The sequence below is a fragment of the Typopeltis vanoorti genome, chromosome 21, assembly GCF_054136105.1.
Source record: "Typopeltis vanoorti isolate ZY-2024b chromosome 21, IOZ_Tvanoo_1.0, whole genome shotgun sequence".
Taxonomy (NCBI): Eukaryota; Metazoa; Arthropoda; class Arachnida; order Uropygi; family Thelyphonidae; genus Typopeltis; species Typopeltis vanoorti.
In genome coordinates, this window is record NC_143569.1 from 43350326 (window position 1) to 43370420 (window position 20095).

General features: G+C 33.8%; 2 protein-coding genes across 5 annotated transcripts in view; one reads left to right on the forward strand and one right to left on the reverse strand.

Annotated features, from left to right (window-relative positions):
- The window catches only part of LOC150094795 (transmembrane protein 256 homolog), a 30268-nt gene extending 27848 nt beyond the window's left edge, over window positions 1-2420 (reverse strand). Inside the window, exon 1 of the mRNA XM_090411645.1 lies at window positions 1960-2420. Coding sequence (XP_090267771.1) covers window positions 1960-2251 — 292 coding nt within the window. The 5' untranslated portion in view covers window positions 2252-2420. The remainder of the gene's footprint in view (window positions 1-1959) is intronic.
- Window positions 2421-5062: 2642 nt separating this feature from the next.
- LOC150094796 (uncharacterized) overlaps window positions 5063-20095 on the forward strand; it is a 36083-nt gene continuing 21050 nt past the window's right edge. The window contains exons 1-2 of one of the 4 annotated variants that reach the window (XM_090411465.1): window positions 13779-13851; window positions 19045-19094. In XM_090411465.1, the coding sequence (XP_090267591.1) occupies window positions 13840-13851; window positions 19045-19094 (62 nt within the window). In that variant the 5' untranslated portion in view covers window positions 13779-13839. The other 3 variants (XM_090411464.1, XM_090411466.1, XM_090411463.1) reach the window with 3 other exon arrangements.

Genomic DNA, 20095 nt, shown 5'->3' on the forward strand with positions numbered 1-20095 from the left:
TAATATTCTGCACACCCCATGAGGATACATGTCAGGAATTTGATGATGATAACTTACCAAAGCTTATCAGTGTGTCATAGGCTTACTTGGAACAGTCCAAGATCATGGAATGACCATTAAAATAAAGATCAATTTAGGAATGTCAGGTAGGTCACATGTGCTGACTATCCTCACAAACAAGACAGTCAAGTTTAAGGACAGAAGATTACAGGCTGGATTCCCCATTCTCCATACTATGAAATATACAGACCAAGCATATTACAAAAGATACATGGATGAAATTTATGAGGGAAAAAAAAACATATGGGCAATGGTAGGAATTACAGATGAGGCCAATATATCTGCTAAAACCAATTATATCTGTTAAACATATGTGAGTGTATGTATTCTCCTGACTGTCTAATTTTCTGAAGTATACAAACCTAAGTGTTGGAGAGGAAAATCCTACCACATCTATAAGAAACTAGCTAAACCAACTTGGACAAAAAAAATAAATAAATAAAAAGTCCTTATAAACAAAAGAAAGACAATGCATCACTCTCTCGCTTTTGATAACACTCTGCTTGCCAACTAAGATCAGTTTCTCGTCTTTAGTTCCCATTCACACTTAGCCTATCCTGGAATAAACATCCAGGATTGGCTAAGGAACATCCATTATTACTTTGAAACTATATATAAGTAAAGATTTTCATTAGAGACAAGACAAAATAGAAATATCTAGAACACATTTGTATTCTACTTGAAAGTGTCCATTCAAAAAATTTGGTATTTTTTTTTTTGTTCTCTGCTTGTAACTTTATAAATCCCAAATCTATTCAACCACAGAATATTGTTTTCACATCTGGAGTGATAGCCTATCCAGAAGAAAGCCGTTTATATAACAGATGATTCCTCTCTCAGCGATTAGAAGCATTCCTTCTCATCACTTTCCTCAGCATGTGTATTATGTTTCTACATTATATATTTTTTATAGGTGGTTCTATGAATGCTGCTCCACTGAACTGGCCACCACCATTCTTCTAATTTCTTCTAATCATGTGAAAATATGGGCACCTACTGGTCAACATCGACATACAGCTTTCCAAACTCACTGAACAAAGTTTTATTCTCTTCTTTCATCCCATATGAAGTATCCTTTGGAAGTCAATGCGAATACTTGTAGCTTGAATACCTCTCAGGTATTCAAGAAATACATTATGATTCCTCTCTTCTTCTCTCTAATTATTTACTATACATAGCACAGTCATGTTATAGATTCTTACTCATGTGTGGGAATGATTAAAAAAAAAAAAATTCTGTAGTCAGTCAGTGTTAAGGAACACCCATTATTACCTTGAAACTATATAAGTAAAGATTTTCATTAGAGACAAGATAGAAATATCTAGAACAAATCTGTATTCTACTTGAAAGTATGCATTTTTCATAAGTGAATTCCGGATTAGAATTCACTTATGAAAAACACTTTGGGAGAAGGAATATCGCAGACCACAACCCCCCCCCCCATGTTGTGGTCTGCGATATTAATGCAATAAACCTTAAAAATGAATAATAAATCTTAATTGATATCTGGGCCAATATGTATTCAAAATTTCTATCTGGTCTCATATGAGAACCAATAGTTCAAAACACTATCAGGTGGAATGAAACATTTAATCAAAAGTAGTAATAAAAGCAGTATACATGGATGGCAATGATAATTATTATTTGTATGATATTAGTAAGTTAAATTCACAAATAAGTAATTAAATACGCTATGACGTGTATTATTAGAAATTCAACCTTTTGGAGTCGATAGATTTGTAGGATTGTGATTTTAGTTTAAAAAATATATATATAACTCTGGCAGAGGGTTGTAGTTCAAATTAAAAAAAAAATTGTCTAATAATACGTCATTCTAGCATCCAAGTTTATTTGTGATCATTATTCTACAAACGGTATCTTATTTCAGTGAACACCTACCGTGAGCTCCATACGCACTTAGAGCTACCGCAGCAGCACCAAATATACCAGCTAAACGCACGAACATAAGCCCTTGATATTTACGCATAGCTATATCAGCTGCATATTGGGGGTAATTTTTTCCTTCTCTGTCAATTAAAAATACATTTTGCACATCGAACGTATCAGATTTAACTTCTTCTGGGCGAAAGGCATTTTTGATACCATCGAAACCATCATGAATAAGCTTCTTAGTTTTCTCCAGAGGATTCATCTTTTGGTACGTATTTGCTGGATAGACACCCAAAAACATATGAGTCAAAAGTAAACCTTCCTCTAGTGGAAGTTATTGCAAACTATAATATACATACTGCATACGTGTACGAGGAGTATGTGTACCATTGAAATTAAAAAGGAGTTATATAAACATAATTATTAGTTTTTTTAAACATCTCTTGTTTAATCAATATATTTTTGTTTTAATTTTGAATAATAATAATAATCATATAAAATTTTATCTCATATTAGGAATAAATAAATGCCTTAAAGGTTACTTAAGTATAAAGAGCTAATAAGCTTCATTTCGGCAATGAAAACATTACTTAAATTAAGGGGATATTAAATCCCACATAGTTTTAAAACCGAATAAGAAACTCAAAGATCGGAATCAGAGAGTTTCTTGCCGAATATAGTAAACTACTAGGTCTAGCTACTCACTGATGAAGCCTCAAAAAAGGCTGAAACCGGTCTGGGTAGTGACCTCCCTCCATAATGTAATAACAGCATACATTTCCTAGGAAATGTGTTTTTACATTATGGAAAATACCTAAGAATAGCGATCTGAACTTTCCCCCACCTTTGGATCACTTGCATTGGCTAACGTTAGTGTCGCCGATACTTTATAGTTTACTATATTCGGCAAGAAACTCTCTGATTCCGATCTTTGAGTTTCTTATTCGGTTTTAAAACTATGTGGGATTTAATATCCCCTTAATTTAAGTAATGCCTTAAAGGTATTTATTTATTTATTTACCAGGAAGAAGAGACCGTGGACGTCCAATATTAAGATGGAAAGATCAACCTCATCTGCAGAGCAGGAATAGGACATAAAAAAGTCTATACCTAAATTGTTCAGACGACGAAATACTTAAAATATAGCTCTTAGAGCCTTTATATCAATGGGATAATTTAAGTATAAACGTGGGTTAATGAAAAATTAAAAAATAAACGTGTGTTCAAAATCTCGTTGAATTTTAAAATTAACATTTTATTTACGCTTAGAAATTGGAGATGAAACTAAAAAAAAAAAAAAAAGAGTGTATAAGTTCATTGAAAGTTCACTTTCGAAAAGAATAAAAGAGAAAATATTATACACTGTAAAGTATCCTCAGATCCATGAGGAACTTCCAGTATTTGTCTGCAGCTGAAAGATTTATAAGTGCAATTTTGAAGATGCTACTAGAGGAACTTTTTCTAGACCTTTGCAGTTAAAAGCTTTCAGTTCCACAAATATGTTCAATTGTGGATGATGATGATGATGACAGAAGGAGCATATCGATGTCTGCAAATATGAACACACACACAGAGGGGAAAAAAAGTGCTAAAAGAATGCTGCTTACCTTTGCAGAATGAAAAGGAATTATGGATTTTTTTTCATTCCCTGCGCATTGCAATTTACTGGCGAGTTATGCACTCACGACACTAAATATGATATAAAGAAACTTTTTTTTTTACAAAAAAATCTTTTGTGAAAACTTTATCACCTTTTCCCTAAATGAATACATGTTCCCCCCCTTTTTTTTAGCCTTAAATTTTCGGAATTTGGTAGACAACTAGCCATCGCCTCGGACTATCGCCAAGAGTCAGTGCCTAGGTCGTCTGCGGACGATCTTATGCTCGCACATCACACCTGAATGGTGTGGCGTTATTCAATTTTATTATTTCAATCATGAAATATTATTTCAATCAAGCACCCGATTTCGTGTTCCCAACTTACAAAGCAGCTTAATTCTACATTAAAGTAGCTTACATCTAGGAACTAGATTCTCTCTTACTCCTAACAGAGAATTAAGATAACCTTAATAACAGGCTTAAGATAACCTTAAGTGGTAATTGTTTCCATTTAGAAGTATTTGGATTTTAAACTAGTCGACTTAATTGTATAAATATTGCTCATACATAGGAATTAATTATTAGTGAGAAACAAAATACCTATATTATTATTTAATAAGAAAATATTCAGCTATTTTCATCGTAAATTGATTTTCTCCACTCTGATACTGCAGGATTTCGTGTATTGCTTTGCATGTTTGAAATCAATATTGTTTCTTTATTTTAAAAAATAAGAGGAAGTTCAAAATCTCCAGCTGAATGACGATTTCTGGTTTCGCATGAATATGAGCAGAGTTACAATTCTCTGCTGTCATTATTGTTTGAATGAGCCCCTCCTTACCATTGGACTGAGTTGTGCCAAGGCAGTCAACTTTTTAAGACATCATTCAAAAATCTACGAGCCTACAATCGGAAAAATACATTTTAAAAGGAGGAAAAAGGGAAACTACTGCCTATTTGTTCCATATTTTTTGTAAACTAAGTTTCGTAATATTGCTACTGAAATGAATGTTTTTTAAAGTATCACCGTTACAACTTGTAATGGCGAAACAAGGAATTTTCATCCGTATAATTTTCTATAATTAAAACTTCTTTTAATTATATATAATTACTATTTTAATTACTATTTTAATTATATATAATTATTATTATTCTATAATTACAAGAACCAAACGCTATCCGCGTTCGTCAAGCTCATTTAAATTATTTAAATTATTTCATAATTATATTTATTAATATAGCTTAAAAATAAAGATCATTGTTCATTATAAATAAGAATTAATAAATATTGTTTATTCGTGCTCCTGTTTTGTGTTTTTATGTTTTATTTTTTCCATTATGATTAATAATTTCGACTGTTTTTATACATGTACAACAAAATCTATATTTTTATTTTTAAAATACATTTTATTGCTCAGTTGACAATGTGTAACTAAAAGAGGGCGCATGATGTTATAGCCACGGGCGCCCAAATTTCTTAAGAAAATCTTGGCTCGGACTTTTGTTACTTAATGAGAATTCTGTGCTTGACTCGTGACGTCGATATGTTTCTTGTTGAATCTCTTGCTCTTCGGAATGGTAAAAAACCTAATCGAAATTTCATTGTACAAAGCATGTGCCGAAAGATTCGTATTCGGTAAGTTTTTAAAATGAATAATAAATAATAATAAGTTAAGCAAAACAAAGTTAAGCTTGTCCCGTGACGTCGATATGTTTCTTGTTGAATCTCTTGCTCTTCGGAATGGTAGAAGACCTAATCGAAATTTCATTGTACAAAGCATGTGCCGAAAGATTCGCATTCGGTAAGTTTTTAAAATGAATAATAAATAATTTTGTGTGTGTGTGTGTGTGTGAAATCCGTTAAGTATACACTAAGATAAACCCAGTTAGCTAGTGCAGTTATGTTACGTGCGTGTATTTGAATCCTACAATGTTTTTTAATATATTTATCAGTTAAGAGTCTCTCCAGCGTACTGTCGCGAATGATTATACCTCCATGAAAGTGTTATCTAATCTATGGCTAGCCCAGTTTGAAGAAAAGAGAGAGAAAGAGAAATAAACCAATAATTTCCCGAATAATTCTATTCGACCCCAGATCAGAATCAGAAATGAGCCCATGGATAAATCAATGGGCACAATATTGACCAGTAATTTAGTCGAATTTAGTCCTAACATAAATTATATAAGATTACAATGCGACATCTTTGGAGAATATAGATTATTGGGTAAAATGTTACTAAACAGAAGTACGAGTCTGCCAAAGAGTTTACGTATTTGCAAGCCGTGACTATACCGGTGCAACAGATGCATAGGCAAAAGACCCAAAACGGTGGGGAACACTGAACGACACACACACACACACACACACACACACACACACACACACACACACACACACACACACACACACACACACACACACACACACACACACACACACACACACAAAGTGAACTGCGGTGTTAAAATGGTGGACTCTACATTATTCTGCAGTAGAATATTCTACAGTACAATATTAAAAGTGAAAAAAAAATTTCAAATATAGAATAACAAATGCCTCAAATTATAAAATATTATCTAATTCAAAATTCTGCCGTGCCCTGATCGTCGCGATTTAGACGAATGTTTATATTCTGAATTTTAGGTAAATAAAACTAATACCGAACATTAATGTGCGACTCTGCTTAATATACTCCAATCACATAAATGACTGGGCTAATTGAATCATATAGGCCGATCTACGAATATTCCGCGGTCTTTACTGCTTCATTCATGTGAAAAAAAAAAGCGTAAAATTAATTAAAAAATCTTTAAGATCGACTATGGGATAAGAACATCTTTCCATAATTTCAAAAGAGTATGAAATCGCAAAACTAATTATGATATCATCGAACAATTGGCTGAAATAAAAGCAAGAAAAGTGCAACTAAAATAATTGTTTTCGTTGAAAAATATATTGCATTTCTGCAATATTAATAAATATATAAAGATTCTAAAAATATATACAGTTTATTAATAAACTTTATCGTTATGCGGTATTTATTTTTGTTATATTTTATTTCCATAAAAATTAAGGACCCAAAAAGAAAACTTTGCACAGGTCACAAGAAAGGTTTATTAGGGTTCTGCGTATTCGACTTCCGTAAATTAAAAACTGTACGTTATTAGTCTTAATCAGGAACCAATTTACAGTAAGGTGTTGATATGGTATGATCTAAATAATGAGAAGAGTGGCAGATGGGGGGGGGTATCAAACGATGTGCATATTCCGAATCATGTATGGGTCGCCCCTGCACCTCGGCTGGAAATTATAGCTAATATGATTTACGCATCCAAGTACTGTGTTATCGCACTGAGAATAAAGTGAAAAAAATACCGGTAGTGCATAAACCACTATAATGAACGCAACACATGCAGCACCCACCCACACTCACATGGACATTAGGGAAGTTAATACAAAAAAAAAAAAAAAAGTGTATAATTTCGAAGGAAACGTTGGAGGAACGTTTATTGTTATATAACTACACACTGCTTGGAAAAAATTAACGGACATCCCATGGGCAAGGTACATCATGAAGCATAACGAGATATGTGTTTGTAGCCGGTATAAAGTGGGGGAATATAATGTTCCCAAGTCAATGCAACTGTATCCGGATGAAATGGCTTCGAGAAGAGAAATGGCGGAGTTTAAAATAGGATGTCATGTTGCAAGCCTATCTGTTCAGCAAATTGTTGACAAATTGGGTCCTATCAAGTCAATAATCAGTGATACTCTACTGAAACGGAAGCACAGGGAGTCAACTGCAAGTACTACCCGCAGTGGATGACCCATCAGACTCACCAAAGGTGACCGTAGGGTGCAAAAACCGCCATTCATCGGCCGACTCGTTGAATGCAGAGTTCCAGACCGACTGAAACAGGAACATCCGGACACAGGAATCTGCATAAGAACATTCAGAACCGGTGCTCACAACATGGGTTTTCATGGTAGGACTATGGTATACAAGTCCCGCATTAGCTGAACCAGCATGTAGTGTTATCTTCCGTGTGCAATAAGAGCGTGTATAGTGGGACATAGAAGCTTGGAAAGCTGTGCAATGCAGTGAAGAAACACGTTACACCCTACTCAGTTGATGCCCAGTGACCGTTTCTTACCAAAGTGCGTAACTGCAATTATGAAATTTGGAGGTGTCGATGTGATGGTGTAGTCCTGTTTTTCCTGGTTTGGCCCCGGATCTCTGTTTGTGGTGTCATGAACATTGCATTTTGAGAGGGATATGACCATTCTGGACAATGTAATGTTTTCTGCGGAACTGACCATTGTCTCTTTCAGCACGACAATGCACTGTGTCATAAGGCTGCTTCTGTAACTACGTGGTTTGTGGATGAACGTCACCACACTTGAGATTAAGGTTCTGGCCTCCACAGAACCTTAATCTCAACCCTATTGAACATCTGTGGGATAAACTGAAGCGTCGGGCGAGGTCAAGGAATGTCCACCTCACAACAGTCCAGGAACTCATTACACGCCTACAGGAAGAATGCTCCAAAATCCCCATTGATCGTTATCGTACCCTTGTGGAAAGTATGTCCCGTAGGATTGCTGCAGTCATCGCATCGAAAGGAAGTCCTACATCTTATTATTTGGGTGCCATGGCTGTTTGTGCCTCATACTATGGTGTCCTTTGACTGCTTTCCGAGCAGCGTATATTCAAATATCAGTAAGTTTAAGATATTTTCATTCGTAATACTATATGATGATTTTCATGTAGGATATACCATGATTATTATTATTATCATCATTACACAGCACCTTCGTGGTCAGGACTCATTATGGGAGTGAACCTCACTAAATTTTCCTCGTCTTAAAAAGGATTCCAACTCAGGTCTTACCAAACGAACATTGCCGTTAAAGACTGAACTTACAAAATAACGTATGCATTTCTTTATTTTATTTATTTCTGGCTTTAAAAGTTCTTCATTTTGTTCTACAATTAATTTTGTTTTACTTTTCTATTCTAGAGTTTTCTTTAAGATTTTTTTTGGTCTTTATATTTGCTGAATACAGCCATATGCAGCTGATTCGGTTGATGGTAATAAAAAGAATGGAACTTTCTTATGCTTTTGTATATTATTACTCCCTATAAGGGAATAAAAGGCGTTAGCTGATTTTTTATTTTGATTTTATTATTATTACTAGTAATCCACTTATCAAGACTGAGCCACACTTCTCCCAAGCATTGCAGTAACTAGTACCTTAGCTCTCATAAGTACTTGCTTGCCATCTAACATTTGACTACAGTCTGAATCCCAGGAATTGATTAACAAAATTAAGCATTTCTATAAATTCATCAAAGCATGCAGGATTAGGTTACACGTAACTCATGTAACACACACGTGCTGGAATAAACAGCCCCTGGTGGGCAAAAGCTGAAATTATCGGTGCCTTTTGTGATGTGACACCTTTTTAGCAACTCGTATGGTAAAATATAAGTTCTGCATCACTTCAACCTAAGTATTCTTGGTCTGACTCCCACTGACGAGACCTAAAACAAGGTCGAAACCGGTCTGGGTAGTGATCCCCCCCCCCATAATGTATAACATCATACACCTTCTAGGAGACTAAGGAACCTTCTTCGATCAGAACTTACCCTACCTTTACTACGAGTTGCCCCTGTCATGAAAGGTTTGCTTACGCTTGGATTCGCATGAAACTCTTGCAGTTTTCTCTGAAACTCTTGCAGTTTCTCTGTTCGGTTATAATGTTGGATTCAATATCCACTTAATTTGAATAAAAAAGCTGAAATGTTTGGTTTGGGACAGTATTGGAGTTTATCTCAGTCATCATGCATCAGTACGAATTATGATTTTGATTTTTCTCTAGAGCAGGGGCGCGAGTTTGTTTTTTTTTCTTCCCAAAAGTAACCGAATTCGATGCACGTTCCGGTGCTAACAGCATTCTCATCAATATGACTGCACAGAATATGTCCGCTCAGGTTTATTTCGAATAGAGTATAAGTTTAAGATAAACTTATACTCTATCGTAGTTGTCGTTGAGAGCAATAAATGAAGTCCAGTGTAGCAACTTATGATATTGTTTCCAACAATATCAAAAAACCTATTTCATATCTTCGAAGGAGGTTAAATTCCTCATTCTGTGAAGTCTTATTTTTCGTACACTGATTCAATTATTTTTTAAACAGATGATTTTGAGTTGATTCTCAAATTATGATGTTTGAGAGACTTCTTCAGTAGTACTATCATATAATGTATACGTGTATGGCTATCATATATGTATTTCGCAAAAGAGAAAGCAAAAAATATTGTATTATTGAATTAACTAAGAACTTGAACTTTGTACTGTCGTGCGTTCTATTAAAATCCATTCAGCTACTTAACTTTAAGAAAAGGTTTTAGATTAGCGGGGCAAAATAATCTTCTTTTGATCCATGCAGGATCATTTCTGGATTATATGTCGCCCCGAGGCAAGTACTATTTTCTTGCCCTTGAATTCAAGAAAATGCTGCCCTCTAAACTTGTCACTCTTAGGCATTGCCTTAGTTGCCTAGTTGGGTTACGACGGCCCTGTCCATGGAGTGTAATATAATGTTCATCTGTAAGTTACTGACTCATACTGCCATATCAAAAATAAATATTGTATTGCAAAAATTTGAGCTATTTCTACAAAGGATTGAATGCTTTTAGTGACATTTGGGCGGTTTGGTTAGAATTACTGTCGAAGCAACTAAGATTATGAAACCAGTATGTTATCTTTGCTAGTTAATGTGTTCTTACGGCTGGCTTGCCTGTTTTCTGAAAAGAAAACCCATGCTACTTCTGTATGAGGCCGGCAAACTCATCTTAAGTTGAACGGGTACTTATAAAGTTTCTTATTGTGTGATAAAATAGGATTAACACCCAAGCATTTCTAACCTTAGGACTAATTGCCTGACTGCGCTACGGAGGTGTACAGTAGAATTCATGTTTTCGAATTATCGCTGAAGCAATTAAGGCTATGAGGTAGTGTATTATGTACATAAATTACGTATGTTCTGGCCAGAAGTTTTTAAGCACACTCCCATCTCTTTTTCAGGTGCTTTCGCAAGCCAACAACATCTGTGCTTTTGTCTGAATCCATCTGTATGAAACAACTCGAGATCGGATGAACCAATTTCGACGGCGCTTAATATTTAAAGTTCTGAAAATAAATTGTCAAACAGCTTTAATCATTTTTATGATTGAAGAATAATAACTGCCACTTTACACGAGTATCGAACTGTTTTTCACTACTCCATGAAGTCCAGTAACTCCACTTAGTACACGGTTGATTTAATCTCCTCCTCTGGAGCACCAAATGAACGTAATCTTGCATTAATCTTTATTATCTTGAAGTAACATATCATAATACGCATCTGCAATGTTACTTTGCACATATCCATTTTCTGACTTGTTTTCTCTTGAAGAATTTGCTTGATTTTGCTGAAATTTTTGTACTCAGTCTTAGTAAAATTTATCCCCGGGCTTAAATTTTGAACAATTTACTGTTTTATATAACTTCCCATTATATGAAGCAACACGCTTTTGATTTCAATTTTCTTGGTATTATGCTAAGGATTAATACACGTTATAGTTGGAGTTCGTGTTAATGGTTTTATTGTTAACAGGAGCGCTTTTAGCGAGGTCGTAGCAAAATATAGTTGAATGCTCACACTATTAGTGATTATAGTGTGAGAATCCAACTTACTAATTAAGTTAATAAATCCTAAATAGAAATGAAACTTGAACTATGCTCAAGCACATACATTATCTAGAGTCTCCATTACCATTAAATCAAGCACAAAAAAAAGTTATCAACCTATTTGCACTTTTTATTTCAGTACCTTTGGTAGACTAAGGGTTAAATAATCTGGAAATCCAGCTCTCGTCCCAAATATTGTACTATTTTTTCAAGCCACTCCAGGCCTCCGATAAGCAGGACGATGTTCATGCTCTATCGCCTCAAAATTTGTATCGAGTCAGTAGTGAGTAGCCAAAATTTGAACAACTGGTTCTCTCTACTCGAATATATTTTTTCAAGCCACTTCGGGCCTCCTATAAGCAGGACGATTGTGGTCTACCGCCTCAAAGTTTGTGTCGGATCAGTAGTGAGTAGCCAAAATTTGAACTGGTTCTCTCCCTACTCGAATAATGAAAATTATTTTTTACAAAAATATATATCGTGTCTCATAATAATTTAGGAAACATACACACAACGTTATGCATGAAAATGGTTTAAAAAATGGTCGTTTGCAATTATAATACTGAATATTTTAGCCTTGATCCCCACCCCGCTAGAGAGAGATTTCAATAAAAACTGATTTCTTCAATAATGTTAGATTTATTATTTTGCGCACGATAAACTAACATAGGCTTGAGTTTAAAGCCGCCTAATAAAAGCGTAAGACGATATTTAGATACTCTGTATCCTGGTTGAGATTCTTCAGGTTTAGCTAGGAAAGTTTTTGTTGGCATACACTTCGAAAAGAGACCAATTTCGTTGACGTTGAATATTTGCCGATCGTCATAATCACCTTCCTGAATTATCCTTTGCAATTCTTCAGGAAACTTGGCCGCAGAATCTTTATCAGCACTAGAAGATTCCCAAGTTATTCTTACGTTATGCAGTCCGGTTCGATTTTTAAAACGGTCAAACCATCCTAAAGTCGCAGTTAAGCTTTCGTATTCTTCTTGAAATTTGGTCTCTTTCAATGAGGTAAAAATCTTGAGAGCTTTTTTTTTGCCTGAATATTCCCTGTACTAGAGGTATTCTTTTTTTTTTTTGTTATAATCCTCAATCCAGAGTGATAGAAGGCTCTCCACCTCGATCATTAAATGGCTTCTATTTTGGGTGATCTGCATGCAGTAGCAACTTTTCCTTGTTCTTTGTATTATTTGCTCTTATTTAATATAGTCCAAACTTACTGTATCCCAAGTCTTGCACAATCATTGTAAATACTAGCGCCACTTTCATGTCTCTTAATGATTTCCAGCTTTTCCGCTCGCTGCAGATTGGCGACAAAAATTTTCGCGTAATGTAAAAAACCCGCGTTAACTTATTAATCACTCGCTTAAAGCGGGAAATAGTATCATTTCACTCAATCGCGCATTTCGAATTCGCGTTAAGCGGGGTTTTCCTGTACATGGTTTTTTTTTTCCTCTCTCTCTCTCTCACTTTTTTTTAAAAATTATTATTTCTTCTGATCACATCGATATGGTAAATTTTATGCTGTACACATTCAGTGATGCTGGCAGGAAAAAAAAAAAAATTGCTTTAGTAAAATTTGAAAATTCATGCCAAAAAATACTCTGAATTTTTTCCAAAATTAAGCTGAAACGAGCCACTTCAGATAACTTTTAATAAGTAAAACAAGTTTGGTTTAAATATGTTGTCTGGAGTTGTGATAATAAAGTCCAAAAAAAAAAAAAAGAAAGTTAATTCTTCATTAATTATCAGGCTGAAGACTATTTAGACAAACAATAAAAAAAATCGAATGGAGTTATTAACCCGAGCAACGCAGGTTTTTTTACTGTTTGTATGCAAAAAATACAGACATAAACTATCACATTTAACATTAACAAACTAAATAAATAATATTGAAAACGTCTAGACAACATATGTATTGACAGAGATATCCGATTATGGAGAGAGGTTATTTGCTCTCGTAAACTCCTGGGTCATATGGAAACTCATCTTCCTGAGATGTCTCGTCCTTTGTTTATTTTCTGCAAAACAAAGCGGAGAAGAGGTCAGAGTTTTATACTCTATACACAACTACCGAGTAGCTTTTTTTTTCTACTTTAGGGTAACTTTTTTCTTCAAAAAAATAGTTCATCTTTAGTATATGTCAGGATGCGATAGTGCTGAAATGGACATTCAAGTTTCGTTCTTTTTAATACCTGTACTATTCGTATTTTACAAAAACTCTGAAAACTACCAGTAGACAACAGGAAAAAGGTTAGATATTTAGACATCAGTTCTCCGCTCAATTGACCTTGAACTTTACCTTTCTACGTTTACTTTTCATTACCTCATCTTTAATAAACACTGATATTGTTCTTAAAAAGCACATACAATTTTTAACGTTATTTTCAGTGCCGTAACGTGGGCATGACGAAAGAGGCGCCCGCCACGGGCGCAAAACGTTAAAAATAAATAGATATAAAAGTTCGCTATTTTATACTGTATTTTTAAATTTCGGCAATACGCCGCTTTAGACACGCAAATTCTGCAACGCACTGCAACTCATTTTGATGGGGTTAATCGTAAGTATTTAACATATTAATCACTTTAATTTAAAATTTAACTTGTTACATTTAAATTTTCCAAAATTTTTGGGTTGGGGGGGGGGGGCAAGTTAGACACTTGCCACAGGCGCTTCATACCCTCGTTATTGTACTGGTTATTTTTATTTTCCAGTTATAATTTGTATGATAATGTTGTAATCTTCAAAATATTACTTAGATATAAAAGAATCAGTAAAAATTCTACTGTATAAATATCTAACGACAGAAATTTCGGAAATGGAATGCTAACAAATTTTTGTTTTGTTAAATCTCCATTGGTAACACGAAACATCACAAAATTACTGAGACAAAGACATTTGTAATAAATTCAAATAATTTAGAATTCTAACTTGATAGTGGCAAACTGACTCTGAAATTAGAACAAATTGCTGATATCTGTTTTCAAACGAGATTTATCTATGTATAAAATAATATTTTAGAAGAACATGTCACCTTTTCCCAGATGGATTTTACTCATCACATCATGTCGGGCATGTTATGGCTGCTTGTATGCACAAATTACAACTGTGCCACGTCATCAGTTGATTTGTTTAAGGTAAACATAGTGATGTCCAACTTTTTTTGTACGGATTGCGAAAAAGGATTGCGACCGAAAATTGATGAGGACCGTATATAAATATATAATATATGTAAATCGGTAGACATCTCTCACCATTATCGAGGTTGAGTGCAGTAAGTTCCTAATCTTAACTAGTATTTATTTGTATGAACTCATATGTGCAATACAGTTGGCTTTTTTGGAGTTGCTGAATAAAAACTGACCTTAAAAAAAATAAACCTAGGAATGCCTACAGTAGTAATGATGAATTGATCATCTGATTTTCAGTTTGTAAGTTTAGTTTTCTTCAGTTTGACTCGGGAAAAAAAATTATTTTATTATTATTATTATTTGTCACCTCCAAAGACTCATCGAGGGAGGGCACCTACTATACAACTCTGCTTCCACCAGTTGACAGCAACTACACCAACGCCGACTGCCACCACTATTTGTTTGTTAAAATATGATAACGATGCGAACTGAAAAGGAAAGTGACAAGCAATTTGCAGCTGTGTTCAATTTCGTGGTAACGAGTGTTTTTCTTGCACGAGCACTTATCTTTGATGGTCTGATGTTATCTGAATGGATACTTTTAAACCGATTTCTCGATATATTTCTATAATCACGAGTTGAAAATCGTTAACAGACCGCGTCTGACTCATTGATACTAAGTTGGAAGTAGAGTTCATAGAGAATAAAAAAGTAATAAATAATTTTTTTGTGTAAAATACATTTGAGATAAAAAAATAATAATAATAACGATTGTATATTGATTTTGGACAGATGATTTTTTTTAAAACTGAAATTTATTCGTGTATAATCAAAGATAAGACTTACCACTTGATTTGGTATTCTGTGTGTGTGGCATTACACACATACCACTTTATGTAAAAAAAAAAGTTCTCATTCCCTTGAGCAACTTCAAAAGATAGCCATTTGTTAATTCCCCGTATTCTACCTTTGTGTGTGTGTGTGTGTGTGTTTCCACCCTGTTTATTTGCTTTAAGAGAATAAAAAGGATTTCCAAAAGGGGAAACTTTTTTAAAACCCTTAGAAATGTTATTCGTTTCAAAGTAGATATTTGCAACTAATTTTGGATCCTTCTGAAAATTGTGCAATTTCTTCTTTTAAAGAAGAAGGAATAATACCGTTTGGTTGCATCAACGGAAAAATTATTTCTTTGTCTTCATTTTTGCTTAAAAATTAATTTGAGTTTTTAACTGTTTTGCTGTTTGTCGTTATAATGCAGTAATTTACATGACATCATGTTTTAAAGACTGATTTGTTATTTCCAAAAATACTTGAGAAGCGAAGTTGATATATAAAGAGACACATCTTTTAAGTCGGGGTATATCTTAATCACACACACACACACACCAGTGGTTGAGCTGTATTTTATTTATTTATTTTTATGGGAGGATTGAAAATATTGATTTTTATTTATTAAAGCATTATAAGTAAACCGCATTTAATAAATAAAAATATAAGAGTTGCTTTTTAATAAAAATTAATTCAGTTGTATTATAATGTGTAAATGTAAGGATCTGTTAATGAAAATTAACTATTATTTAGATATTGGTCAAGTGTAGGTGAATAACTAATTTAATTACCAACTAGTTTCGCGGCTTATGCTGTCGGCTTCTTCAGGGTACAATCATGAAAGCAAAGAAACGAAAATTACAAGCTATAGTATAGGGTAATTTTAGCTGCTATACGTTAACTGACAATACTATTTCAATAACAAAATAGTAGTGCGCGTGAAACAATACGCGTGTCGCGCATACATGATTTACTTGTTGAGATGCATTTTGTAGTTTGCGCTGAAAGATTTTAACTGAAGATTCACAATTGCTCTCATTTCTCTGATTTTTATTTTTATCTCTCAAGCATCCATAGAATATAATAAAAGGTTACTAAACAGCAAATATACGGACGTCTAGGTAGAGCTCGTGTCTTTTAAGTAGTGCAACGAATGCAATTCTAATTTCAAGGTTATATTGTCATAAGCTCTGCAATCGATTTTTGACACTTCCAAAGTTTCTATATACATGTTCCTATGAAATAAGGATGGATCTTTAATGTGTCCTATTTCGTTTGTTTCAAATACGTTGCTATTAAAGATAAAGTTGCCGACAATGATTGTCGAATTATAAACGGCTCAAAGAAAAATACTGAAGTTTTAGAATTTTAAGTTTTTGTTCTCCATTGCAGTGAATTGTATACGTATACTGTACTATCATTTCAACTATTCAAGTTTCGAAATCGAAAGTGTTTTTACAGAATTAGTCAACCGGAACGGCATATTGCATCCTTTATCCATATTCACATTAACTTATACATTTTTAATGCGAAATGTATTCCAACACATCTGATTCATTACGACGGTCATTTATGGTGGCGCCATCTTTAGGGGATATTTTAAACTGTTGCTCCTCTTAATACTAGAGGTCTAAATGTGTTTAGATTTATTGATTTGTTAATTTCTATATATATATATATATATATATATAATGTTTCCTATTTTTAAAAGACACCTGAAGAAGACTGTCAAAAGCCGAAACTAGTTGTGTGTTATACCATTAAAACCTTACAATTATTCTCGGTTTCAGTCATTAAATTCTCTTTATACAAATGTATCAAAACAACCGAGTCGATGTTCCTCAACACACACACACACACACGTGTGTGTGTGTGTGTGTTATGTTTGCGTCACTGTTCGTACATTTACTTAGATTTTATGCCCAAATTGATATATAACTGGTATCTCCATTTTCTCTCCAAATTCAGGAATTATTATTTTTTTAAAATAATCTTTAACATTTTTATTGATTTGAACTAAGGAGATAACATAGAGTTGTTATATTCAAATTGTTATACTATGCGATAAAATGCAAATAGTAATCACATCAAATATGCAATGCGATGAGTGCGAAGCATTTGGGCAAAGTATCAAAAATTGCACAAACGTCTGTTCCTATGTACCTGTGCCGTGGAATACGTGCAGTGTACTTCTGGATGTGGTGGCGATGGAGGTAGTAGTATTAGAGTGATTCATCCTGTCATTGTGAATGTCTTCAATACAATGGTTAGATTATAGAGGTATAAAATATTATACCTCTAAGTATAAGTAAAAAATTATAGAGGTATAAGTATTCTAAATTCCTTTTATAAAATATATAGCAGAATTTTAAATAACAAACTTATAAAATATTCTGGAAGCTTTATTTTAGAAGTACAAAATGAGTTTAAAAAGAACGATCATGGATCGGCGTTTTGTCTAAATTAATAATAGAGAAAAGAAGAGAATACAATTTTGAAACACGTGTTACATTTATTGACTTTGAAAAGGCATTTAATAAAGTTAAAAGAAGTATTTTATTTAACATATTAAAAGAACGACAAATACCAATTAGTATTCTAAAAGCTATCATGTATATATGAATATAATCAAATACAAATTAGATTAAATTATGAACTATCATATTCAAGAGAGATAAACCAAGGAGTCCGACAGGGATGTCGCCTTTCAGCAACTCTTTTTAATATTTATTTAAATGAAATAATAATAAAATGGATAAAAACTTCCATCAAGGTATTAAACTTTCTCCTACTATGAACCTGAACACTCCTTTTTTGCTGATGACCAAATAATAATTTCAAATTCTGAAGATAACGTACAGAAAAATATTTTAATTTTAAATAAAATGGTCAAAGATTATGGAATGATAATATCAATAGAAAAAAAAAAAAGAAAAAAAAAACGATGGCCTTTAAAGGACAAGATCCAATGAGAACTAAAATAGTAATAGATAACAAGATTTTAGAACAGGTGAATTCATTTAACTACCTAGGATGTATGATTTCATGTGAAAATGAAAAAATATAAACCCAAAATCTGCGAAATATTTAAAAATAACAATTGTAATTAACTCTGTATTTAAACTAAACCTAGTTCAAAATTACAAACCAGACTAAAAGTATGCAATACATTAGCCCTGCCAGTCCTATTCTATGGAAGTGAAATCTGGACAATAAAACAAAAAGACAAACGAACATTAACAACAGCTGAAATGAAGTTTATGAGAAAAACTGCAAAGTATATTCGATCACAAAAGAAATGAAGAAATTATGAAAGAATTAAACCAGGAATCAGTAATAGAAAAAAATGAAAAAATATAAACATAAATTGATGGAACACGTTGAAAGAACGAAAACAGAAGCTTACCAAAACAAGTCTTAAATTACAAACCATTAGAAAAATGAAACCAAGACGTCCTCTAAAGAGTTTCGGCCTTAGTCATCGTTGAAAAGATTCAACGATGACTAAGTTTTCAATGATTTAGGCCACTCTAGGCCTAAATCCCTGAAAGGCATGATAATGACGATAGTTAAATATAAAAACTTTACTGTATCCATAAATCATTCACAAACCTTCGGAAGTATATGCCCAACGATAAACTATTTACCTATGCAAACGCGCAAATTACTATGCTATTTTTTTATTTATAATGATTGCATATACCAGCGATACATCGGTGAATGTTACTCCCAATTTAAATTGAAAACACATGACGGAACTATGTTTAATTATTATTATTATTATTATTATACAGGCACCTATAGGAATCAGGGATGCATTGAGAGAAGAACCTACACCGCCAAGGTATTATGAATATCGAACAGAATTTTTAAAACAGTTGACTTTAACGATATTATTATTCCTCATTGAAATATAGAAAATGACTTTAATAATAATAATGATGATGATGATGATGGCAGCTCTGGAGCGCAGATTAAAAAAACAACCGGACATGTGGCCTTCGATTCTCATCATGGCGAGATGAATATACAGGGTGTTCGGGATAAATTTGACATATTTATAATTAATTATATTTTTCCGTAAGTTACATGTATTAACACACACTTCTCTTCATTTAAAAGTTTGGACCCTTCTTCATTCATATACAAGATGTCAGAAAGGATGGATAGCTGGAACCCACCTGAATCATGGAAGAGAATAACTTGTATCATGATGATTCGTGCCCGCCATCAAAATAAGGATATTACGACTGCTGCCCAATGCTCCCTGAATACAGTAAAAACAATCAGGCATGAACTAGAGACTTGCAATGGTGACTACGAGGATGTAGCAAGAAGAAAGATCCCTAGCAGACGATCTGATTGCGTTCGTACAGCAGAATTCCTCGCAAATCTGCAGGAACAGGTGTTGAAGAACCCTGGCATTGGAATTCGGGCTTTGTTCGTGGAGTTGCTAACTGTAGTCAAGCCCTGGATAACAAGGGTAGCCAATGGTAGACCGTATGTATGGCAGCAGGATTCGGCCCCTTGCCACACCTCTGGGAAAAGTCAAAAATGGTTGTCTGAAAATTTCTACGACTTCACCAGTCCAAATGTTTGGCCTCCAAACTCCCCAGACCTTAACCCCATGGATTATTTTGTATGGGGCGCAGTTGAAAAAGACACCAATCGCACTTCCAGTAATACAAAAGCCCAGTTAATGGATAAAATTAAAACAGTTTTTGCGGCCCTTCCCAGGGAGACTGTAGCATCAGCTTGTTCGAGGTTCCGAAGCAGAATTGAAGCTGTGATCGATGCTAATGGTGGTTATTTTGAGTAAATCTTGTTGATAGTATTGTAATTAAC